The following is a 26,394-nucleotide window of genomic DNA, read 5'->3' as shown; positions in this document are numbered from 1 at the left end:
GTAGAACGCGGTGGCTGGTGCCGGGCGCGCGTCTGCCGACGGAGAACGGCGCATAACCGTGTTTTGTTGCGCGTCCTTGAAAGCGGCGAGCGACGGCCGGGGCCCTCGAGCGGGCGTCTTGGGCTGCTACCCGGCCAGCTAGCGCGGCTAGCTAGCGGAGCGAATTTTCCAGTCGTCTCGTCTCCGAATTCTCGACCAGGGAGATGTCCGGGTTTAACTTCGCATCCGGAGCGCTGGGCTCCACCAACACGGGTGGGGGGTTCTCCTTTGGGGCCGCCACCAGGTAACGGATTAGAGTTTTTTTTTTTTTGTAGCGTTGGATCCCGCCAGAGTGCTTGACATGTCGAGGTCTATAATGTGGCGTTACACCTGATTGGCCAACTTAACTCCTACCGTCTCTAACGCGTCTAAACAAACGCAAAGCAATGTATTCATCTGCGGGAGGGAAATTCAGGTGTTGTAAGAGAACGCTGCAGAAAACATGATACATAAATACGCTTCTATCAACAAAGTATCACTCCCAAGAAAGGACAGTGCTATTGGCGATAGCACATTTTTTTTTTAATTATTATTAAAAATGGTATTCTAGATGTCTAGAATCCAATCTCTTAACTATACTTGTGCTGCTGCTTCTTAGAGCAGTTAGATGTGACTGGTGTCCAGTGGTTTGACACTGTTTCATACATACGATGACAAAATGTACTTTGGATAAAAGCGTCTGCTAAATGATGTGATGTAATAATCCAGATTTATATTCCAAGGAGTTAAGGTATAAAATGTATTATAAATGTCATTGTGCACACTGTAATCGAGACTTAGTTTCAATTACTTTTTTGACCCTAGTGTCACTTGTATCTCCCTAACTATAGCATAGACAGGTATGCAAGTTTGGACATAATATCTGGCCTAATGCGTATCAAACTGTCCTTGATATGAAAACGGTTGAGAATCCCTGACCTAGACTATTCATACTGAACGATTTGAATTATGGTGTAATGTTAAACACGTACATGACCAAACTCCTTTTTTGTAATCGTTTGGCAAGATAATTTCCCACAATTGATAATTTATCATAAATTAAGCGCTGTTTATTCTCACAGCGTTCCTGCTGCCAGCACGGGGGGCTTCAGCTTTGGGACGGCTCTGGGCGCAGTTGCTGCCACGCCGGCCCCCACCGTCGCTGCGACCCCTGCACTCAGCCTCGGAGGGACGATGTTCGGACAGAAACCCACTGGAGGCTTCTCCTTCAACGCGCCTACCGCAAGTAAGACGACAATTCGATTCGGTTGAAGTACCAGCCTTAATGATGTAATTTCAGACTACTAATGTGAATGACCTTCACGCTGATGAACGTAGTGTTGGAAAAAATATATAATGTTTTATTCAAACATGCAATGTGTCTTGCAGACCCTTTAACGTTTCATTTTTGTATTTTAGATGCTGTTGCACCCACTGCAGGGCTCACGTTGGGTACGTTCGTGCTTGTAGAAGATTTCTGGACTCCAGTTGTGCACAACATATATTTCTGTGAAAAAACACTCAGACAATTGTTGATATTGTGGTTGGGTGAGATAGAAGAATTGTTTACAACAATGTCAGCATGCCCCTGGAAGCTGCTCACATGAAACTGCATCTACAGTAAATCTTAAACTGCTTTCACACATGCACTCCGGACAATGTCCGGACCTGATTAGCTGGACTTTGTCTGGATTTAACCTTTCACACATGTAGCAAAAAATGCGAGATTGTCCCTGTTAGATGCGTTTACACTACCTGGAAATAATCCATTTGGTTTAGATGATGGGCGGAGCTTTAGTAGAGTGTGCAGGAGGCATGACGTGACGCCGCCGTGGAGGTTTACACCACACCCAAGATGGCGGACAAGGCTACGACTTATCAGTAGTTGGGCTTTGTTTGCGATGATACTCCATGTTTTTGGACGTATCCGCAATATAAACAAGAGAGTGGAAAGGAATAATAAAGAAAGGAGTATGCAGCAGTGGGCTTGGGTGATCATGCTAAATATTAATCGCACTCCTGGAACAGGGAGACCGCGTTTGTAACATTAAACATGTGTGCAGGGGGTTAACTCAGTTGTTTAAAAAATGTTTCATACATGTAGGAAACAAAAGAAAATAAATAGATCTAAAGTAAAAAAGACAGGCATGTGAGCTGGCGTGCACCGTACTCCAATTCTCGTCTCCTCCCATTGATCCGCCCTCCGCTGTGCTGCTCCGTTTGCCCAGAGAAGCAAAATGCCTAGAGCTGGGGGTCCACGTGCATTTTTTAAAATGTATTTATTTTTATTTTCTTTTTGAGCACCTGCCCCTTCTAAAGTTTCTGTACAGGACTTTAGAGGGGGAAGTCAGATCTGGAGTATTTTCTCAACAGCGCTGAGTGGAGAGGTGCGAAACCCTCTCTCCGCTCCAGTTTCAGAATACGGTAAACTGCAGTTACACCATTTCAATGGTCAGATTTTTACTGGCGGATAAAAAAATAATTGTCATCAGTGCCTATCACGATCGATGGCGTTGATAACCGACGGACGATTTAATCATAAATCTGCCCAAGCCCACGCAGCAGCTACGCTCCGTGCACGAAGGTAAATAACTGGCACATGATAGACGGCATCAATATGCGATACACCCACTCGCTCCCTGTGAATGATCCGGATAATCACCTGCTCCATTCACACATATCGCTCAATCGGACAGTACCTGGACTTTGTACTATTGTGCTGGCTGGGTAAAATGGTTCGGACATTTGCATTTACACATACAGCTCATCCGGGTAAAGTCCAGGAAATGTCGGGTTTATAGTGCATTTGTGAAAGCAGCTTTAGTAAAAGTATAGTTTGCAACAAAACATACTTTAATATTTCAGACCACCAGCCCCTTCCCATCATAGCATAGATTTGATACTGTATTAATGTTATAATTCATTACAGAGTGTTAAACTAAATGAGCAGGTATTAGGGCTGCACAAAATGCAATGTGCTATCATTGTGTTGCATAATCTATATCGCATGCATTATCAGGGCATGACAGTGAAGCTATCTTGCCAGGAACATATTTTTAAGTGGTCATTACAAATTTTGATGTTAATAGGAGTTTTTAAAGCCAGATGAAAATTCATGGGACTTTGGTTTTTAACCTGAGGGTTCCCTGTGTATGTGTATGTGGATGTAGGATTTATAGTAGTGGTTCTAAAACTTTTCAGCTGCGTACCCCCTTCACTGGTATTGGGGGGAAAACAAAGAAAATTAACAATATATGTACGTGCATCATATGTGTTTGTTTAACATTACAGTATACATAACCAAGTACCCCTATTTGAACATTTTCAGTCTGCATTGTATCAGTTCCTTCATTTAAAAAAAAACCCAACAAAAAAAACAACTACTACTAAAAGCAGAATGAACCCAGGCCACAATTGTCTTTCTTTCCCCACCTTCAGGTGTTCCAGCCGCTACGGCTGCCAACACAGGGTTCAGCTTGGCCTTCAACAAGCCTGCCGCCTCGGCCATGCCCTTCTCCCTCAACTCCGCGGCCGCTACGCCGGCCGCTGGCCTCATGTTGGGCTCCGTCCTGACCAACCCCCAGCAGCAGCAGCAGCCTGTGACCACGGGCTTCGGCCTGGGCCTCGGGGGTGCAGCGGCCCCCATGGGGCTCTCACTGGGAGGGAGCCTCTTCGCCAACACTACAGCCACTAGTGAGAAGCATCAAACTTAAACCCCACATACAGTAGAAGGGTTATTTCAACAGTAATCATGAGGAATGTTACACCATGACGGTGCATCTATCATGATGGGTGCTAATATTCTAATAAAAACAAAATCCCCTTGTTAAACAATCCAATTGTGCTTTATTGTATTTAACTATTAAACTTGTCTAATATTTCAATGTATATATGGGTCATATGTTTGGCCTACAAAATTGTGTATCACAATGTTTATTTTCTTTATTTAATACAAATAAGTGGAATTTTGTTCCACATTCAGATTTTGTTATTGATTTGCACCATAAGTTTTCATAGAACTTAAAAAAAACATACAAATAATTTCCCATTTTGGTTGCATGTGTTAACTTGATCACATATCCACCTTCGGCTAATGTGTAGAATCTACATAATATAGAATATTTTATGTTGTCAAATATTGAATAATTTCCATACTGTGATGTTTAAATCCTTAACAGACTGTATATATTTATTTTATGTATAATTGTGTGCATTAACCTCAAACTTTAACATAACTGTTGACTTGTGTGTTGCAGGTTTGGGGCAGCCTACTTTGGGAGGCGGGGGTTTGACCTTGGGTTCTCTGGTAGCGACCGCCGCAGCGCCGACGGTCCCCAATCCCAGCATCGGCCTGGGAGGCGTCGACTTCAGCACGTCCTCCGAGAAGAAGAGCGACAAATCGTCTGGAGCCAATCCTCAGTGAGTCCTTTTTATCCTGATACTAGAAAAAAATTGTATAATAGATTATATCATTATGTTTCATTTATGGGGGGGGGTTACCTTGTATAGCTAACCCGTAGGGGTGTTACAATCCACTCAATGTTTGGTACGATATACGGTTTTAAGAGGCAAATGGCTAAGATTGGTGATTCTGCCCTCTGGTATTTAAAGTATACACATCTAAAACTGCACATTGTAATATGTGATGTATACTGTGTGTGTGTGTGTGTGTGTGTGTGTGTGTGTGTGTGTGTGTGTGTGTGTGTGTGTGTGTGTGTGTGTGTGTGTGTGTGTGTGTGTATATATATATATATATATATATATATATATATATATATTATACTTTTTTAATATAATTTTTGCTACTGTATTATTACTTATATTTCGTGCTGCGATATATTGTTTTATATATTATATTATATATTCTCTACCACCTACTTCACATGGACACACAAAGTAAACATGGCCGGATTATTAATATTATTTTTTTTTTATGACAATCTTCCACTCTCCTACTTCATTCAGGGACAGTAAAGCTTTGAAAGATGAGAACCTGCCTCCGCTCATCTGTCAGGACGTGGAGAATTTCCAGTATGTTATGCAAATACAAAAAAAAACATTGCACCATATATGCTGTCCTCGCCCTCACCAAACCATGGGTTGTCCATCTATAGGAAGTTTGTGAAGGAACAGAAGCAGGTTCAGGAGGACATTAGTAGGATGTCCTCTAAGTCCATGGCCAAAGTCCAGGACGACATCAAAAGCCTGAAACAGCTGCTGTCGGTCAGTGCTAGCGGCCTGCAGCGCCAAGCGCTGGCCATAGATAAGCTGAAGCTGGAGACGGCACAGGTAGAGTCAAACAATCCCAAACTGGTTGAACTTCTGAAAAACATTGATGTGAGAGAGAGTAGAGAGTTGATGTTCTCCCCCTGTTCATGTCTCAGGAGCTGAGGAACGCCGACATTTCACTGCGGACACAGAAGACGCCCCCCGGGCTCCAACACGAGAACACCGCCCCAGCAGAGTAAGTCTACTTGCAGGTTTTAGTACAGGAGCAGCAAAAAGAGGGAGTTCGCAATTGCTGGAGTTTTATCCGAGCAACAAACGTCCTTCAAGAGGTTCCAGGGGTTCCCCAGCAAAATGATAGTGAAACTGATGTCATTTATAAGATGTGGCCACCATTAGTGCAAAAAAAAAATTATTTTTATTTTTCTTTACCTTAAGTTTCACTGTAGTATACATAATTATAGTACAAACTGGTATGGAATTTAAATGAAATCATATATAGCTACATAAATCTTCTCAGTTCAGCGTTCCAGAGACAAACATATCAAATGGAAATGGGGTACATGGCCTCAACGCCGATTTATGGTCGCACGTCAAAACACCGCGGGAGCTACGCCTGAGGCATTTCCGGTCCTTGTGTAGGACATAGAGACCAGCGCCGGAGCTAACGCGCCTCTCCAAAAACCAAACTAAACATAGGGCAAAACAGCATCACAAGCACTATGATTGGCCTACTTCTTTTGAGCCCCGTAGTTATCGGGGACGATAGCTCAGGAGGTAGAGCTGGTCGTCTAGTAATCTAAAGGTTGCTGGTTGATCCCAGGCTCCTCCTGCTAGCATGCTGTAGTGTCCTTGAGCAAGACACTTAACCCCTCATTGCTCCTGATGGCTGCGTCCGTCGGTGTTTGAATAATTGTAAGTCGCTTTGGATAAAAGCGTCTGCTAAATGACGAAATGTAATGTTATTTCCACCACGTAATGTCCTCCGCATTCGACTTGGTAGTGACGCGATTAGTATTTTACAAATTAGGAGTTATTTTTATTTTTTTTATTTTTTTTAAACATTGCTGATACGCAAAAATTATACACAAAAATTAACTAAATGGGTTTTATTGCTCTTAAAAAAAAATGCAAAACTACGGCGTGAAAATTAAGTAATCAGTGTACACACGAACACTGTACAACACCGGTAACACCAGTAACCGCGGCAACTCTAGTGCTTAGCCAAATTAGCGTGCCAAAACAAAATACCTTTTCAGGCCTAGGCACCTATGTCTAATGGACAGTCGTTCTGTTCATTCAAAATATCCTCCCTCTATTCTTCTTTCCGTGAAGTTACTTCCGCAGCCTGGTGGAGCAGTTTGAGGTGCAGCTGCAGCAGTACAGGCGGCAGATCGAGGAGCTGGAGAACCACCTGACCACGCAAGGCAGCGGCTCCCACATCACCCCTCAGGGTAATCCAAACGCCATACTTTTTCTGCATTGCTGATGATACTATATTTGGAATTTTCAATGCCAAATTTAGATACTTAAGAAGTTTATCGCTTCAGTGTCGGTGAGCTAAAAACACAACTAAATGATGGTACAGTAAGGGTAAATATTCTTTATTTAAGCGGTATTTGACCTTTACCTCACTATTTCCAGAGTAAAAGGAAACAAAGGCTGTCAAATTATCTTTTAGGAAATGGTATCAAAGTTAAGATATCAAGTTCAAGAGATTATTTGTCACATACATATCAGTGCTGGTATTGGATATTCTTAAATGGTTCCAAGCCCTAGTTCCAGCACATCTCTGCAAAAGGTTATGCAAGTGAGGGGGCAGGTTTTTGCTCGGCGATGCTAGTAATGAAGATTTGAATTTCCAGATGGCAAACAGTCTATTGGAATCACAGGGCCTTGTATCTGTGTTTGGCTCAAACTCTCCTTTTTGTACCCTCAACAGACCTGTCTCTGGCTATGCAGAAGTTGTACCAAACCTTTGTGGCTCTGGCTGCCCAGCTCCAGTCCGTCCACGAGAATGTCAAGGTATTTTGAGGCAATCCCTTTTCTCAAGGTCTTACCTAGAACCTAGAATTTACCTTTTTATAACAGCACAAATAATTAATTATACGACTAGTAAAAGATTTGCGCCTGTTAAATCCTCTTCTAAAAAAAGAATAGGAAAAACATGCTTACAAATATTAAAACACTCATTCATGATATATATTAAGTTAGATTAAGATTAAGTTATAATATATTATATATATATTATTATGTTAAGTTATATGAAGTTTTTTTTTTGTTTTGTTTTTTTAATATCTTTCCTAATGTGTCTCTCTGTGCGGCAGATCCTGAAGCACCAGTACCTCTCCTACCGCCGGGCCTTCCTGGAGGACTCCACCGACGTCTTTGAGTCCAAGCGGGCGTCCAACAGGAAGTGGCAGAGTGCGCCGCGCGTCACCACAGGGCCGGCGCCCTTCTCCAGCGCGCCCAACGCTGCGGCAGTTGCCATGGCGGCCACGCTCACGCAGCAGCAGCAGCCCACCGCAGGTCTGACCACCTTCAAGTTCTAGAACCTTCAGACACTTCTGACCCTTCCAGCTACACTTTCCTTCCTGATAAAGTGAATGGAGTTGGCGTTTTGGGTGGGAGGGCCTGACGTGAGATCGAATGAGGGAGGACAGAATGAGGGCAAGTACTAAAACAAAAAGAAAAAATCTATGTATGTGGAAATATGAGAGGGATGGAGGAATATGTGGTAAAGTGACAAGAACCAACAAGAACATCTTTCTGCTGCTGTCACTTAATCTTATGGTACTACTTGGTAGGGCACTTGATAGGCATTTTCATCCAATGCACCTTACAATACCGTGACTGCAGTCCCACCACCCCACTACCGCCAAAGGTTAAGGTTTCCAGAGCCCCACGCCTGCGATGGTGTTCATGCCAAGCTCTACCAAAACCTGCACATATAGTGATGCCAAGAATGTTTTCCTTCCCTCATTGTGTCTCTTTCTATCCATTTTTTCTCTCTGTGCCTGGTAGAACAGCCTCTGAAACCCTTTGACTCTCTTTGGTCTTTGACTCGCCACTAGAAAGCCCGTGTTGTGAGTCGAGGCTCGATGAATGGGTCCTGGAGATGAATGAAGCCGATTTAAGTATTCAAGAGTTTTGATGTTCAATTTATTAGCCCTTTGCTGTGTGTGTGTGTGTGTGTGTGTGTGTGTGTGTGTGTGTGTGTGTGTGTGTGTGTGTGTGTGTGTGTGTGTGTGTGTGTGTGTGTGTGTCGGGGGAGGGGGTTAACTGCTATTTCGGGTATAGATATTAAGTTGTAGATATTTCCAATGTAGCTCTTAGTGTCCCCTTCTCCCTGGGGAAAAGAGGACTTTCACATGTAGGGATGTTCCGATTGGCCAGACGCAGATCAACCTTGGCAGATTCCTTTTGAACGCATAATAATTTAAAAGTCGGGAACTTAAAAGTCTTGGCTATCCTGGAAAAATATCATGTTGGGCTTCACCGGTAGCTGAGCGGTGGCTTGGCTAATGTCAAGGCTGTCTTTTAGAAACGTTTGAAAAAAAATGTTGAGGTGAATTTTAGGTTTATGAATCTTGGAAGAAACGTAACAAAAATAATTCTGGTGAATGTGGAATTTGTGTATCACATCCCGGACCTGCCAACCTGCACGCATTTTGTGTACCAACTACGTAATTCTTAGTCAAAATACGCACGTACAAAACGCCAGCGGTGCTTTATTATGCACCAACGCTGCATTGCTGAAGTAAAATGTGAAGTGGGAGATTTATAATAAAGCACAAACATGCGACAGTGGTGTTAACATAGAAAACGTGAGCTGCACCGATCGATGGGCCATGACCGGAGCTGTCATATAATTTCAGATTCTGTGCTCATGTACTGTACTGGTAAAAATGGCCAAATACTCAAAACCGATACCAACATAACGAAGTTGCATAGTTGACGCTCAAAAAAGAGAGCGAAAGAAAGAATGTCGGCTGTTTGGAGCTATTTCAAGGTAAACAAAGAAGATGAAATAAAATATCTATCGCCTGATAATATTCTAACATTGTGCAGACTGCGTTTCTACCGCTGTCACAGTGGAGCTCCACTCGTTCAAGTTCAAGAGGTTATTTGTCACATACATATACATACGGTCATACATATATGCAGTGAAATGTCATGACACCCGGTGATTACGCACAATAAGCTCTATAAGCTGTAAAAATACCAGAATGTGCGTAATCGACACAAGGTGCTCGCGCAGTGATGAAAGGTTCGACTCTTAGCTTTGAGACTCGGTTCTTGACGAGTCAGTCACTCGTTTGATTTTATTCCGTTGGTTTAATGCACGGTGAGTGGAGGAGGACTTCCAAAAATTTCATTCATTGGAAGTGAAAAGAGTCGACCATTTATTTAATTTGTTAATTTTTTTTGTACTGATTACAATCGATTTCAAAGTACCATATAAATGTATATTTGCACGAAAAGCGGAAGAGAGTTTAATTTTAAGTTTGAACTGGACATATCCATGTTAGTTATATGTTGTGTCCGATTAAAACTCAGTGAGTTAAAAGTTGCATTATACTGAAACTTGGTGACAGTCCCATATTCTATTTTATTGGAACTCAGTGACCATTCCATATTAAATTATTGTTCCATAGTGAATAGTGAACAATAGTAAACTCAAAATCATCAATCTCACTATTGTGGTAGCTGAAAATTGCTGCAGTAGTCCCTATGTGCAGCTGTCCTATCATGTGAGCCTGATCAGATGATCAGGATGTATTTGTCTGGACTGACAGCAGATCGGTAATCGGAATCTGCAGGTCAGATTTATTAAAAAAAAAAAAAAAAAAAAATCAGAAATAGGAATCGGCCCAGAAAATTACAATCGGTGCTTCTCTAGTTGGTAAACATGTTTGGTGACTTTACGAGATGATGCATTTCAGGGGGTATATCCTAATGAGATAAATTTGTATACTGTATATGTAGTTAGCCGTAGTAGCTCGCATACGATGTGATTAGCCTCGTTATGAGACGGCTACGGTGTGAATTACTGATGGAGTCATTTAGCTGCAGTCACTCAGACGCCACGGAGACTCCCTGTGACACTATTGTGGTACTCAAAATGTTTTCCCACGGTTGGCAGGTCTGCATATCCTAATTTGTGGAACTTGCAAAAGTAGGGTTATGTAGCTAGTCCCGCTGTTTCGGTCGTCCTAAACAGCGAGGACGAATACTGGCCTTCCCATCCCAATGTATTTAACAGTTGTAGTTTTCTGTCAATTTAATGAATGCTAAAGACATTTTGTTTTATTGACTTTCTGATGGTATATAACTCAAATCTGTCGGAACAGCCCTACCCCTCTGCACCAACGCTGTAATAATAGCACTAGCTGTAAATAGGAGTCATTGACAATTGTATACAGTACTAGTTTAGTGTTTTTAAACTACAAAAGTCCTAGTTTTGAGAGGCTTTCATGATGGTTTTGTTCCTTGTTTGAGGTGTTCAGCAAGTTCTCGGCCTCTTTATGTACACTTTTGTTGTTAGGCCTAACGGCGTATCAGGGCACCCACTTCAAATGAACAAGCTAAGCTGTGTATATTGTTGTTTTTGTAGTTGAGTGAAATCCAATGCAGGAAGTGTCCAATTCCTTTCTCTCTGTGGCAAATTATCCTCAGTGTCCATGGACTATTTAAAGCAATATTTACATCTGTTATAGCTACTTCGGCAGCAGGGTTCAAAGTATTCCAATTGCAGAAAAGACAGAAAAAACATGAATCTACATTATCGAAGTATTTTATTTTTATCCATCTGCTGCACATACCACTGTACATGTTCTGCGGAAATGCAGCAATTTGAATTTCAATAATGTTTTCACCTTTGAGTAGACAGCAATCGTCTACGTATAATAAACGTCATCACACACTTTGGACTGTTACCATGTCTGTCAAAACGATCGTGGAGTCAGCTGATTGTTATCGATATATAGGGCTTACGTTTATTTTGTAAAAGGTTTTGTAAAACACTCACTCTAACTTTTTTGTGTACATCATGCAGGAGACATTGTAAAACGGATGGGCCTGTAGCCTATCTGCTGTGTGCCGAGTAGTGTTTGTTCTCTGGGCTTCGGGCTTTGCAGCGCAAATACACGGCTTGAAGTTGGGCTGGTGTGGCTTAACCTGGTGAGGTTGTTTTCTTTTGTTGGTGAATGTGGTTTCTTGTGGGGAAGAGGTGAGGGGAAATTTGTGCCTTAAGGAATTAAGGTGGAAGATGCCAAGGATTATCAGGTTGATGCCAATTCTGACCAAGGACACTATGTCAGACCATTAGTTTTCGACTGATTTTTAACAGCTAGACCTAAACGTCAGAGGCTTACTTGTCCACATGGAGGTAGAGGGTAAATGCCGGTGCTCGTTCGGAACCATAATATGCGTCACTTGAACTAATATGAAACAAAGGCGTCGTCTTACACCTCCAAACGTCACAGAAATTGTGAGCCGTTACTACCCTCGTTGCAACCGAAAGTATTGTAGTTTACAGGCACCGCTGTTAGCCAGTTCTGTATTATTATTATTATTATTATTATTATTACTACAGTGTTCATATACGCAGGAAATTCAGATGGTAAGTATTTGGATTGTGGACTTGTTGTTCTTAATCTGTAAAAACGAGGGCACTGAAGTCATGCTTTAGTCCCTCTGTTTAACACTTTGGTGGTTAGAAGGTTTGCCTTCCACCATTTCACTTCAAAGTGGAAATCTCGAACGATTTCCGTTGTGTTGTTTTTGGCGGCACATATGGCGATTAGCTGTAATTGCAGGTGTGTTTTTTGGACATCACTTTGTTGTTTGTCTGTTGCGTTAGCGCCTCCTACCCTTGCAAGGGCTTTAATCAGTGGGCCATAGGCTCAGTCACCTTTCTGTTGCCTCATTTGGTGATAGTGACTTAACAGACATATATTTCAATTAAAACCTTCGAGATTGGCACTTTAAGGCTTGCGGCAAAGTGTTCACCATAGTTGGGTTCCGTTCAGTTTTCAAATTCATAAGTTACAATACTGTGAAATTAATGTTTTTTTTTTTTTTCCATCCATAAAACAACATATACCACCGCCTTTTCAATTTTACTGGGACTCCCCTCTGTATTGATTGAAAAGTGAATAGAGCCCAAACCCGTGTGTGTTACCTGTTTAGTAGTGATTCACGGCTTATGATCCCTTAAAGCCATTTGTGCCAAAAAAGACAAGTATTAGTAGAATAATATGGCTACGTGTCCACTGGGAGATTATAAATAACACAACTGGTTTTTACCTCGTCACTTTCAATGAAAAGAATGGTGTTCCTAATCCTAGACGCTACAGGGATGCAAACGTGTTTTAGTCCCCGAGCACCAAATCCTTTGCCATGTTAATCATGCAAACTTGTATAACTTTAAGCAGAGAATCAGGTTCTGTACAGTCAGCGAAACCTTTTGCCGTGTCATAGTTTCATAGTAAGGTGAGATGATTGTGCTAGTCTTTAAGTATTCATAATTGGTCACATTTTCACGAGAGAAATTTGAGAGGGAAGTGTTTTAATCACACAGGTAATTATGAGCAAGGTCTCCTTTAACGGCTAAAGCACCCACACCATTGGCAATAACCCTTAAATCTCGATCATAACTTTGTTGACAACATGGAATTCACATAGCCCACAATATGATATACTCAATGCTTCAATCTCACCATGCATTTCAAATGGCTTACCCACCGTACTGTTTGGTTTTTGGGATTATTTAAACATGTTGGCGGGATCCTTGATCTCTCGAAGGAATTTATTTTTCTTTTTTTTTTTTGGCCTAAAAGATTTCATTAAAAGGTTATTCCTGTAGGTTTAGACAGGTTTTGAATCATTCTAGAAACTTCTACTCTTGTGTGTGTGTGTGTGTGTGTGTGTGTGTGTGTGTGCGTGCGCGTGTTACAAATGCATATACTGCTTGGCAACTCATCACTACTGACGACCCTTGATTTTAATAATCAAAAAATGTATCCTTTTATTTTACTAACACCATCACATCAGTACTTGTGATCCAGTTTACCTCGTAAACAAGGCGATGACAGATGTGATTTAGCAATAGACTGGTCTTTGTCGCCTGGTGGATGTTCCAAAAAGTGTGCTCTCTTCAGAAACACTGCAGCCCAAAAAAAGTGTGTGTGTGTGTGTGTCTGTGTGTCTGTGTGTCTGTGTGTCTGTGTGTGCGTGTGTGCGTGTGTGCGTGTGTGCGTGTGTGCGTGTGTGTGTGTCTGTGTGTGTGATTTTCTGATTGTTTCTATATATATTTTCTTTTTGCTGATTATTTATCGTGTGTTTAGGAAAATCCATAACCTTGTACGTTGAAGTTTCTATATCGTAGACTCAAAAGAAATCCATTCCTGATTCCATTGTTTCAGAGCTGGTTCTGAGTACGGCTCTTGGCCGCTGAGTGCGGCATTTGTGCCATTTTGAAGGACCTAATCAGATTGATTTCAATGACTCCAGCTATTGCTTTTCACCTTTTTTTTTTTTTTTTTGTTTATTTGCCTTTTCAGACTGTTCTGGTGTTTCATGTTGTTGGTAAGTTCACAGGCTCTCTGAGAAAGCAATGCGTTCAAAACCCTCCTGTGAAGGGGAGGCTAATTTTTCACATAAAATGAGTCGACTGGTTACCTCTTCCGTGTGCATTTTGATACAACAAAGCACAGCTTGTGACGCTCGTAGCTGGTGCGAGTAACCCAAAAGTTAACCACAAGGAGTATTTATTTTAATTTAAGTTTATTTAAGGACTCACTGGAGGAAAGGAAATGTGGGTTTCGCAAAGAAAAGCCCACATTAGGGCGGCTTAAAACTTGATCTCCATTTGTAACATATCACGTAGTCACTGGTGCATTTGTATTTTTTTTTTTTTTTTTTGGGATGGTTTTACACTGACACAAATGCCACCTTCCAGTCTCTGATCTCAAACTTGAGTGCTTTCTGTTGTAGATGAGTGTGGTTTAATCCTATATAACCAATGCCTGTTGATACGATATATTTAATATATGATTATGGTGTGCCTTTTTTTTAAGCTTTATTCAATAACTATGGTTTGTGTGATGCAATTTTTGGCATATGCTAGTTAATTCACTCTCAAATCTTAGAGCTATTGAAAACTTGTCAAATGCAATAGCTGCTAGAAATTAACAATCAGTTCTGTTACAAAAACTGTCTGTGTTTTATGTAAGTGAAATTGCATTTTAAAATTGACAATAAATCCGTTTTTAAATGAAGAAACCTTTTTGTCCTTGTTTATTTTTGACTGGAGTTATTTTTTTTTTTAACACGTATACTGATTGGGAACCTTGTCTAAATTTGATATGGGGGGGAAAAATGGCAAAAAGTAAACAAGACGGGTTTCTGAGTGAAAGAACTAGCAACAAAAATGTCAGCACCGATAATCAAACTGATAACTGAACTATTGATGCAATATTTGCAAAAGGTTGTATGTAAACAAAATAGTCCTTTTATATCATCTGTTTGTTAATGTGTTGAAAATAGTTACAATAGGTTTGTGTTGCAAATTGTTGGTGGACTACTTTCCGAACATGGTGGTTCCCCAAAGAATGATGGCAGGGTCGTACCGCCGCCATTATCTTTAATCTTCCATACTCGAGGCAGAATAATGAATGCAGCCACACGCACACAAAGACGATAAGTGGCTTTTTTGCAGTCTTTGTTTTTTTTTTTTCCTGTGATATTTCAGAATGACACACAAGCTCACAGCTCTAGCGAAGTAAAGCCTTTGCTATGTTTCTCTCTCTCTGCCTCAGGGACCCAGGCACCTTTGGGGGCAGGTTTTGGAAACCCCTTTGCCTCGGGAGTGGGTACTAGCTTGGGCTCTTCCAGCCTTGGAGGTAGTGCCTCTGTTATATTTGTTTTTCATGAACGTTTACTTTTTCCCTGAGCCATTTCTGCCCAGCCTTCTGTAGATTATCTTCAGATGTTTATCGGCTTGATTGCCCCTCATTCAGTGGTTCTCCATAGTATAGTTTACGGATAGCATTAGGTGGATGTATGATGATACGAGGGCCTACGTCCGCCTGGCAGCTATACACATCAGGCGCATCCAAACCGTAAGGGCACCTCCAACTTCACATTTTGATCAAACAGGGGCTAACCCCCTTAAAAATCCTGCCGATGGTCATTGCAAGTGGCCTGAGAAAACCCCTTTTTGGGTCTGGGAACGCCAGGGCGTTTGCCCTCTAAGGTTTCTGACTCTGGCTCCCAGCTTCCTGACTTTAATGATCAATTACAACTGTAATTGTCTCCAAGTGTGACGCAAACCAGAGCTAACGAGAGCTAACCTCTTATGTTTTTTCCACCACAGGCTTCGGTGGTGGCCCAGGGTTCGCTGGGGTGGGGACGGGGGGTTCGTCTTTCGGCTTCGCCTCTACCAGTAAGCCCACGGGAGGCAGTCTGAGTGCAGGTACATAGCGCACGCACAACTCGAGTGGGGAAGTCTGATTTTAACCTGGAGAAATGCCACATGGGTGTTCAATCCAAATAGCATATACACTCACAGAACACTTTATCAGGAACACCTGTACACTTACTTGTTGATGCAGTTATCTAATCAGCCAATCGTGTGGCGGTAGTGCGATGCATAAAATCATGCAGATGCGGGTCAGCAGCTTCAGTTAATGTTCACATCAACCATCAGAATGGAGGGGGGGGGGGGAAATGCGATCGCAGTGTTTTCGACTGTGACATGACTTTTGGCGCCAGGCGGGCTGGTTTGAGTATTTCTCTAACCGCTGATCTCCTGGGATTTTCCACGCACAACAGTCTCTGGAGTTTACTCAGAATGGTGCAAAAAAAAAAAAACATCCAGTGGGCGGCAGTTGTGCGGACAGAACCCCCCCCCCCCCCTCCCTCCCGATGAGAGAGGTCAATGGAGACTGGCCAGACTGGTTCGAGCCCACAGAAAGGCTGCGGTCACTCAGATAACCACTCTGTACAACTGTGGCGAGCAGAAAAAACCATCTCCGGATGCACGGCACGTCGAACCTTGAGGCGGACGGGCTGCGACAGCACAAGACCACGTCGGGTTCCACTTCTGCCAGCCAAGGGCGGAAAACTTGAGGCTGCAACTGGGCACGGGCTCACCAACACTGGACAGTTGGAGACCGGAAAACACGTACGGTGTGTGTGTGCGCAGCCGAAACTAATCTGCGGGAATTGCGCGAGGCGGTCACGTCGACACGGAGCGGGAACCGCAAAGGGGACGTTCCCGACACGTTGTGGAATCGGTGCCGAAAAAGAACCGGAGCCCGGTATTACTATCGTGTTCCCAATAAAGTTCTCAGTGAGTGCCTTTCCCATTGTGTGGAAAAGGTTTGTGAAACGGACCGGAGCGTCCAAGCTCGTCACGCCGACGTTTTCATACTCAAAGAACGAAGAAGAATTCACTCCTTTCAGATGAGCGTGATGTGCAAGAGAACCGCCGGTCACCACAACAGCCGACCCGTGTTAGGGGTCACGGAGTTTGTTGGCGTTTCCCCTTGCTAAGGCATGTTGCTAAAAGCCCACTTGGCTCCTCCACAGATTCCGCCCCAAGCCTTTAGGAAACATCTCGCCCTTAATATCAGTGGCTTTCTCAGAGTCTTTTGCCTGTTTCTTTCGCTAACTCCTCCCCCCTCCCGTCTTTCCTCCCTTCTTCCCCTCCAGGCTTCGGGAGCAGCAACACGTCGGGCTTCAACTTCAGCAACCCCGGCATCAACGCCTCGGCCGGCCTCACCTTCGGGGTCTCCAACCCCCCGGCCACGGGCTTCGGCACGGGGGCCCTCCAGCTCAAGAAGCCCCCCGTCGGCAACAAGAGGGGCAAGAGATAGAAGCCGGGCAAGCGGCGGCGGCGGGAGGAAACAAACTCAAGACTCTTAATTGTTTTCGAGGCTATTAAAGTCTCCTAAAAGCAATTTGGCGCTAAAGCTATTTTGAATCCGCTAACTATAGGACAAAGCCTCCTACTGCGGACGAAGTGTTATTTTGACTAAATGTAAAGAGGCTTTTCTTTTTCTTTTTTCTTTAAATGACAAATGTTTTCCACTTCCATTGATTGGATCTTATGTTGTTACACGTTTGTGCAGCGGTTCGCCGTCCCGTTTGTCATCCTGGCCGTGGACGACCTTGTACGATCTGCTCGTGCGGCTTTGGAGGGCCCTGTCGTCTTGTTCGTCGCTCGACGCACTTTTTGAAATGCTTAGAAGCAAATCGATATCGGGGACGCGCCGGGTTGCCAGTTCTGGTCTCACAACTGCCTGTGGGGGATATAATCGGCCTACAGGACAACTTGAATGCTTGACCCACTTCTCATGCGGGTGTGCCAATGTAGGAGACGAAGGAAGGTCTGTCAGTGTAACGTTGTATTACCTGTTAATATACGTTAATGTAAACACAAATCTGCCCCTCTGCATTGCCTCAAAATATCACTCGCCTGATTTGCTTTGAGCGCTACACTGCTTTTAGGTAACTGCCACGGATGTTCTGTCGATTATAAACGGGAACCGTTTTGGTGACCTGTTTGACCTGTTTTGCGATCGGACTGTTCAACCGGTCGGATTTTGTCCGAGATGGCTCCTCAACTCTGTGAAATAATTTCTATCTTTTTCAAGTCTAAATGTCATGTACGGTAAAGGGTGGGGGGGGGGGGGGGCAACATGGCGGAGAAGCCGCCGGTGCATTTCCAAAGTGAATTTGTTAAGCGCGTGATCGGATTCAAGGCCATTTTTCTAGGGAGAGGAGTGGGTACCCAGGACGGGGTTTTTGAGGGGAAGCACAGTTATATTTTTGTATCCAGCGGGGGAGTAAATGAATTGTAGTGGTCAAAAGGGGGTATTAGCACGTTGGGATAGTCCCACAAGTCCACACCACCTTTTTTTTTTTTTTTTTTTTTTCTTTGCGTCCAACTCCATCATTTTTTCTATCATTGCTTCCTCAACACATTTCCGTCGCCTTGTTGACATGTGTACCAAAGTAGTGATGAAGGAGAGATGGCCAAGTGGTTAAATCTGAAAGGGATTGGAGACGTATCTCTTTGTCTTTTCCAGGTATCTCATTGTGTCTGTATGATAGGTTATGAACGGGCAGCGGCGCTGTAGGTCTGCGTGGCTGCGTACTTCAGTGGTAAGAGTCATTTTCCTGTGTCCATCCTAGTGATCTGCAGATTTATTTCAGCCCATCGGGAGAAATCGAAAACACCTGATCTGCTTCCCCCCCCCCCCCTCGGTCGTCCACGCCATCTTAATCCGTTCTCAAGCGGAGCCGTGCTGTTTTCCATGAGTCGTTCTGTGTGCACTTGTGTTTTCAAGAAACCTGTTTGTTAATAAAAAAAACAAAAAAAAACAAAAAAAAAACTTTTCCTGCTTTTGTTGATACGCTCATTTCGCTGGCCGCACCAGGTTGCGAAGCAAATCTTCACCCCGACCTGCACTTTGATCACATCTGTTTGCTTAACGTGTCTCTTTAGTGGACATATCATAACACCATCATCCCCGCTTATGGAAATGTGATTATAATCCCAAACTATAATGTGAAAAATCACAATGTCAAGTGGAAAGATTTGTTGTGAAATGAACCCATTAGAACTCAAATTTCTAGTGAAGTTTCAGTGATGTGAGATTAGGGAGGTTATAATGGAAATCTACCATCAAATCTTATGCGAGAACATGGAAAAAAGGAAGGACGAGCCACCGCTGCCCCCTCGGCGTTGCCGGGCGACGGCGCCGCGTTGACAAACATGCGGTGGCTACGGAAACCGCCTCCCCGCACCCTCGTGCCGAGCGGCGTCCGCGGCGTGCGTGTTTAGACTCGGGGCGTTTCACCGCTGACGACCCCCCCCCCCCCAGCGTTGAAATATCAGGTAACGCGAATGTGCGCGTACGGGCGTTTTTTTTTAGTTTTTTTTTTTTTTTAGGGTTGATCCACAGTCGTGGTCAGAAGAAGCTTTTTCCGCGCGAACCGGAGCTGAGCGGTTGCCGTCGTGTTCCTGCGGCGTTAGCAGCCAACCTCGTGTTTACGCGTTGGGTGACGGTGGTGTCGCTATGGTCGCCCCCCTTTCCTGGCGCTGACTACTCAATGATATTTTGATCGTTTCGTAGTCATGGCAAATGGTGTATCTGAAACCACAATGTGTATTTATTTTACATTATAAGCGGGCCTGCGTGTTGTTATTATCGTCACCATTATTATTATTATTGTAATTAGTAGTATTGCAATTGTTATAATGATAATTGTTTTTGGTGTTATTAATATAACAAGTATCATTATTAATATAATTATTTTTATCCATGCCTAGACTATAATTATTATAGACGAGGGTATAATTGGCTGTAATAATAATAATAATAATTATGTAATTATTATTGGAACCAAATTCCGTCCACGAGGTTTCCAGTCGTCATGGAAACACAGGTAAATACATAAACAGGGCAATTCCCATACAGCCCCGCCCCGGGATGCCGGGATAGGCGGGCGTCGTCAAGCGCTGTCGTTGTGATGTCACAACTCTCCCCCTAAAAAAAAAAAAAAAAAATCAAAACAAAAACAAAAGCAGGGAACTCCCGCCCACTTGAATGGTTTAAAACGAAAGAGGGCAACCACATACGCGCGGACGTTCACGCGGGGCCGGCACAATTTAGTCTTTTCACCCAGGAGTCGTCCATTCCAATTCCAATTTAGGGTTAGCTTTTTATTCATATCCTCTTTGAGCTGATTTGTTTGTTTCTTCATTCATCCATCCATCCATCCATCCATCCTTGCAGCCATGCCTCCCCCGGACACCATGTACTGCTCTCAGCAGATACACGTCCCCCCTGAGCTGGCTGACATCCTGAAGCAGTACACCAAGGCGGCCATCAGGACGCAGCCAAAGGACCTCCTGCTGTGGTCCGCAGCGTGAGTAGCACGACGGCGCCCCCCGTGTCTCTGGAGAGGCAGTACGACGCAGTCCGTCGAGGGCAGCCCCCCCCCCCCCCCCCCCCCGCCCCCGGAAAAATTCCACACCTGTCTCTGCACCCAGGCCGTTGCTGCACCTAAAAAATGCATAGATCCGGTGCCGTGAAAAAGTATTTGCCCCCTTCCTGATTACCTCTGTTGTCGCATGGTTATCGTCACATTGAATGGTTTCATAGATCTTCAAAGATCTGAAACCATTCATTGTGGCAATTCTAGAATATAATTGAGGTAATCAGGAAAGGGGAAAATACTTTTTTTCATGACCCCATAGGTAGATAATAACAATAATAAAAAAGAAACAAATAAAGCAAGGGAGACCGGGATACTCGCTACCTTGCACCTACTTCCCTCCGGAGCTTGCATGTGGAGGTTTGTGGCTGTGAAAGCAAAATTTTGGATTCTACAGCAAAAAAAAAAAAAACCCCAAAAAACACATTCGATGTCAGAAAGTAATTTTAGATTAGGTTAAAGTGATAACGCGCTGAGCTGTTGCCTTTCAACGGAAATATGATGCATCCCATTCACGTCCAGCTCATACCACTAATCTGGACATGAAACACATAGAAATGAAATGGCTCAGAAGCGCGGGGAACATTCAAAAGCGTTATACCATACCCCTCATGAAGGCCCACTGGATGTTTTTACTTAACATTCATTTTCTTTTTTTTTTTACATGTTAATATAGGTCACTGAGGTCCCCAAAACATGTTTTTGAAGTTTCTTTTCCGAAAATACCACTCAGATTATGCATTCGAGCCATTGTGCCATGCCTCTAAACCCTGGATTGTTCCAAAACGGGCTGTTTATGTGTGTGTAGCTTATTTTGAGAATGGGCAGCAAAGCCCCTAGTTCTGATCCAATGGGGTTTGAGCTTTACTCCAGGCTCCGTTTTGTTTACTCTGTAAACAAGCTTATCAGTCCACAAAAATCTTATTTCTGAACAAATTTGAGTCGAGAAATAAGAAATCCAGTTGGTAAATCTTCACTCCTATTAGATCTACAAGACCTCATTTAAAAGTTTGTTCTGACTTTTCGTTCTTACGTTTTCTAATTGGCTGGAGTATTCATAGTCAAAGACACACACATACGCACAGGACCACGTCTGATTGACAATGTCTCATTTTAAATGTTCAATAAAGCTCTTCTAATGTGCATTTGTTTGAGTGTACGCTTATTTTTTACTTTTCTCCTCATTATCACACCTTTTTGAAGAGCCGTCGTGTTAATCACTTTAACCAATTTCATTCGTGTATCGGAGCTGTTGGCGCGTGTTTAGGCATTGGACCTTTTCACAAGTATGAGGGTAGATGGGCACAGTATTGGACTCGATAACAGTGTCAGTTTCTGTACATCCCTACATTTGACCATAATCATCATATATTGTTCACCGCAAGTATGGTTATAGTTTTATTGTGTTAATGTACCTGGTTATTTCTTACAATATAGGCAACAGCGTCAACCACAGGCTCAATTCTGCTACAATATAGTGAACCATATGAGCAATGAATTTGATTTGAGCGATGTTTAATTACAGGGCAATGTTTGTGTTTAGGTATTTCTCTGCGCTGTCCCAGGGAGAGGCCCTCCCCGTCAAGGAGAGGCTGGAATTGAACGTGGCCACCCAGAAGACGGACAGTGGGCTGACCCCCGGCCTGCTCAAGGTCCTCCACAAACAGGTACTTTGACGAGGAAGTATTTCAAAAAAATTGATTTGTCATTTCCAGGTGAAATGCTCTGGCTCGACCATTAAAGTTGAGATCTGCAGAAGTGTTGTGGAATTGTCTTGATACAAATATTCGGGCAAACACAGGACGGAAATGAAAGGTCTATTTACGACATTTGCACGGACCAAGAAGGTGGCGCTCTCTTTCTTGCTTGCGTCTTCCAAGCATCGGACTTGGCGATTCTCGTCCACGCTTGATTTTACGAGTCTGTTGACACAAAATGCAGCTGGATGTGAACACTTCACAACAGGCGACCACCATTCAGGACAGAACTGTACATCACTGATGATGGGATTTGGTTTATTAGCCTTTCCAAAAATATGTAACTATCAACGCAGTCTGGCATCACGTGTTTTCGTGCTCATAGTCACGAAAATGAATCTATTGAATCGTGTCCCATAGCACGATTGTCCGACTTTTTTCGTGTTACACGGAACTAGTTTTTAACCAATTCATTTTAATTGGGAGATTTGTCTGACAAAATTTCAACCAATGCAGTTTTCACCCTCTAGTAGTTATTTTTACATCAAAACAACAAATGCAACAAAGGGTAAATGTGGTGTATTATGGATACTCAGATATTTCAGATTTTTGCCCCAAATATATATACAGAGTATATCTCCAGATTTCAATTTGTTACATTTTACATACCGCACTGGCTGCTGGGTACATTGAAATTACCGCATGCGCGCAGGGCAAATAAACCAATGAGGACGAAGCTAGAGGGCGAATCTGAAGCAAACTATCGTTATGGTTAGAGGTCAAGGTATCATTCATAATGGTTTATTGGATGAGTAGTTCATTTTTATGTACAGTCTTGTCTTTTCTTCCGTTTTACAATTTTCTTTTTGCCCCAAATCAAATGTTTTCTTGTCACGATTCATCTCTTAGTTGCTTGGATTGGTTCCGGACTTAAAACTCTTAATAGAAGGGTTTTCTGAAACATCAATGGAGTGAATGAACGGGAAATTCACTTCCGGAAACGGAGCGGCGTGAGTGGTCACTGTTGAGCTCTATAGCCAGACAATATTATATTTATAATACAAAAACGATGCTATACGTACAATATATCATAAATAAATGCTGACATTTACATACAATTAAACTGTATCTATGAATAACATTCACTCGCCGCGAGACTCGCGAACGATTCGTCCGTAGCGAACAACTCTTTTAAATTTCATTAAATGCGAATGAATCATTAAACAATTCTTGTGAGAATTCCATTCACAACTCAGAGCCCAAACAACTCTTCTGATTCTCGTTCATCACTCACCAGAAGTCCTTTGCCGTCGGTTACACCAACTGGGACAAAACAAAAGAAGAATCTGAAAAACGAAAGACCTTTATTTTTACTGAGCGGTTCGTCCCATCCCGACCAAATCCGAAAAAATCTGTCGAACCTTTCAGCTCTAATTGCAGCAATTTACAGCGTCACTCCACCATCCAATTTCCCGTTCATCATAGTTTCTGTTATCTGTTTCTCGACAATTCAAAAGTAGGTGATGTAAATTTCAAAATGCTTATTAAATAGCCTTAAACCTACGGGTGAGGTCGTGTCAGTCTGTCACTCTTTGCGCCGTTCTCTTTCCCTCCCTCCCTTCTCATCCATACCCTTGCCCCTTTTAGCTCTCCCCTGGGCGGACGTGCAGCAAGGAGGAGCTGGAGAAGCGGTGGGGCGGCCTCTGTCTGCCGATGGAGCAGCTGGAGAAGCTGCTGGCGCTGGGCAACTTCAGCTCGGACGTCGACTGGATGCAGTTCCTGGCTCTGGGCTGCAGCTCGCTGGGAGGGGTACGACGAGGTCGCGCTCGGACGGACGCGGCGATAACCCCCTTTTTCATTGACAATTCTAGTTCCAGATAAATTGGTTAAAAGGGCTTCATGGACGGAAATGACCGAGTTGGCGATGGTGCCTCTGTCCGGGTTGTCTTTTACTCATTTTAGGAATAAATTTGGCAGGAAATTATTTTGTGGGACAAGGTTTTTTTTTTAATCACCATCTAATGATTCCCCAACCCAGGGTGCTAGACCCCCACAAGGGGTCACTAGAGATCGCAGGAGAAGGTCACAGGGCCTTGGACAATTTGGGGCTTTTGTTTCGTAATAGTGAAATGGTTCAACCATGGTTGAACCAATTGGTTAAAATATCCATGTATATGTTGGTTCAATATAATTTATAACTTAATCCATGACTATATGTTCTAATGTATTGTATGCCCTGGCTCTGGCTCTCTATATCATGAAAATAGAGCCAATTCAGACAAAAATGACGCCCACCACTAATGAATATGCGAGGGAAGAGGAATATAAATTTCTTTAAATAGGGCATCTCGAGTTGAATCAGATTTGATTGATGGGGTTTCCTTGAGAGGGACATTTTCTTGGGGAACCCCCGATCCAACTAACACAAATGATCTTTTTCGGTGTATCATCAGCCAGATATTGGTTGCCAGAATTGAAATCCCACCAAATACAAACTGACTGCAAAGTATTTAAATGAGGAGTTAGCAATGCGAGCACCGCGTGTCGATTACGCACATTTGGGTATTTTTCGAGCTTATAGAGCTTGTGCGTAATCACCGGGTGTCATGACATTTCACTGCATATATGTACGGCCGTTATGTGTATGTATGTCACGAATAATCTCTTGAACCTGAACTTGAACTTGAACTTGAACTCACTGACACTTGCAGTTACTTTGACTCCGGTTCAAAGCTTGAATCTGTGATTAGTTTTACCCATTGAATCAAACTATGTATCTGAAGGGAGTGCTTCTTTCAACCACATGGGGGCATTGATGCTCTGTTTTACGATTGGGTTTGAGCCTTTTCTTCAGCGACCATTAATGCCACTCAGTGTGTGAGAATGCAGGCATGTGTGCAAATAAACACACTGATTATTTAGTTTTTCCCATATTTGAGCGCTCCCCATATGTTTCTTGTTGATGTTGGCATGTGTCTTCCTTACCCAATCCCCGACTCATTCATTCACCCATGTTCTCATCCAGACCATAGTGAGCGCCATGAAGTTCGCCTGCGAGATCCTGACGGAGGACGATCAGGGCGGCCCGGCACGCATCCCCTTCGACACCTTCACCAGCCTCTACACCTTCCTGGCCTCGTTGGACGGGGAGATCCCGCAGGACCACGTCGCCGGCTTCCTCCAGGGTCTGCAGGAAGAGGCGTAGGTGTTAAGTGTGAAGTGGATGGAGGTGTGACGTGACGTGTGTTTTTTTTGGAGGGGGTCAGCGCCGGCGGTCCACCCGCCCACCTGCCTCCCCTTGCACTCGGCGCTCCACGTAGACTCTCGATCACGCCAAATACAAAACCAACCACCGCTCTTTTCTAATCAATTCGTTGGACGGACTTCTAAAAACATTTATTTTTCCTTAAAAAAAAAAAAAAAAATATATATATATATATATTGCCTTCTTCAGGTTGAGTTGCCAAGTCAACAACGGCCAGCTACTGAGTGCAGGGAGTTCAGAGAGGGGCTCGAACCCAGCTGCCTTGAACCTCTGAGATTGGGATTGGTCTCCTTGTAACTAGCGGGGAAATGTTTGGCTCCATTTGGAAATTCGGCTCTTGGCGAGTGACTCGGTAAAAATAGAGTCACTTCATTTTCTGACCCTTCGTTCCTTAGATTCAGTTGGTATAATGTGCGGCCGGGCACGGGAGGACTTCTGACGACCGACCAGTGGGAGCCAGAAGAGGAGCGGGTCGGCTCCCATGATTCTCGCAAGCATCATTTATTTCTGTCTAAATTATTAATTTTGGTGAAATGCACTGAGAGGCGAGACTCGGAAACGGGACGGAAAACAAGCGCCCCCCCCCCCCCCCCCCCCACCCCACCCCCACCCCCGTTTCGCCCGGAGGGCCTCCCGGCGGCTCCCGCGTCGCTCAAAAGACCGGTTCGCTACATGCGAGTCGTTTGCGCAGTCTCGCATAGCCCCGCTCGTGACGGCGGGGAGCCACAACCCCAATCTCAGAAGGTTTCCCCGCGGGCGGGAGCTTCTCTCCTCCCGCCGTCCACGGCAGAGACTCACACCGTGGTTTCCTCTCACCAACAGCAACAAGCAGGGCGGCATGATTCAGGTCTCCAACTTCTACTTTGTCGGGAACGAAGTGTAGGAGAGCCGGACGGCCGTGGACGGACGAAACCAAAGAAGGAAGGAAGGAAGGAAGGAATCAAGGAAGGAGGGAACCCATCAATTCCAAGGAGAGATAACTATAGTGCTGAATAAATACGAGAGCCTCTGCTGATGTTCTCTCTGCTGTGTTGCCTCGCGTTTGGTCTCATTAATTGTCGTCGACTGACGACAATAAATCACCGCCCCGGCCCGAGCGAGGCGGCTATTTGGAGTGGCGGCGCAAAATCTTTGGACGGGGCGCGGGCGGGGAGAGGGAGGCACAAGGAAAAG

At 43.7% G+C, this 26,394-nt stretch overlaps 2 protein-coding genes across 2 annotated transcripts; both read left to right on the top strand.

The window, feature by feature from the left end:
• Positions 1-203: 203 nt before the first annotated feature.
• On the top strand, positions 204-17,972 carry nup58 (nucleoporin 58; the record flags this gene model as incomplete). Its single annotated transcript, XM_080020538.1, has 12 exons — positions 204-283; positions 1,101-1,264; positions 1,438-1,470; positions 3,457-3,711; positions 4,275-4,437; positions 4,984-5,049; positions 5,133-5,307; positions 5,403-5,482; positions 6,580-6,698; positions 7,187-7,269; positions 7,572-7,773; positions 16,966-17,972. The coding sequence occupies 12 exons, from the start codon at positions 204-206 to the stop codon at positions 17,127-17,129; spliced, it is 1,584 nt and encodes a 527-aa protein (XP_079876664.1). The 3' UTR covers positions 17,130-17,972.
• Positions 17,973-20,059: 2,087 nt separating this feature from the next.
• On the top strand, positions 20,060-26,104 carry ropn1l (rhophilin associated tail protein 1-like; the record flags this gene model as incomplete). The annotated part of the gene is made up of 5 exons (XM_080020377.1): positions 20,060-20,190; positions 21,803-21,926; positions 23,604-23,765; positions 24,982-25,157; positions 26,044-26,104. The coding sequence occupies 5 exons, from the start codon at positions 20,060-20,062 to the stop codon at positions 26,102-26,104; spliced, it is 654 nt and encodes a 217-aa protein (XP_079876503.1).
• Positions 26,105-26,394: the final 290 nt, after the last annotated feature.

The sequence above is a fragment of the Zeus faber genome (genome assembly GCF_960531495.2).
Source record: "Zeus faber genome assembly, chromosome: 19".
In the NCBI taxonomy this organism is placed as follows: Eukaryota; Metazoa; Chordata; class Actinopteri; order Zeiformes; family Zeidae; genus Zeus; species Zeus faber.
This window is presented reverse-complemented; position numbering and strand designations above follow the sequence as displayed.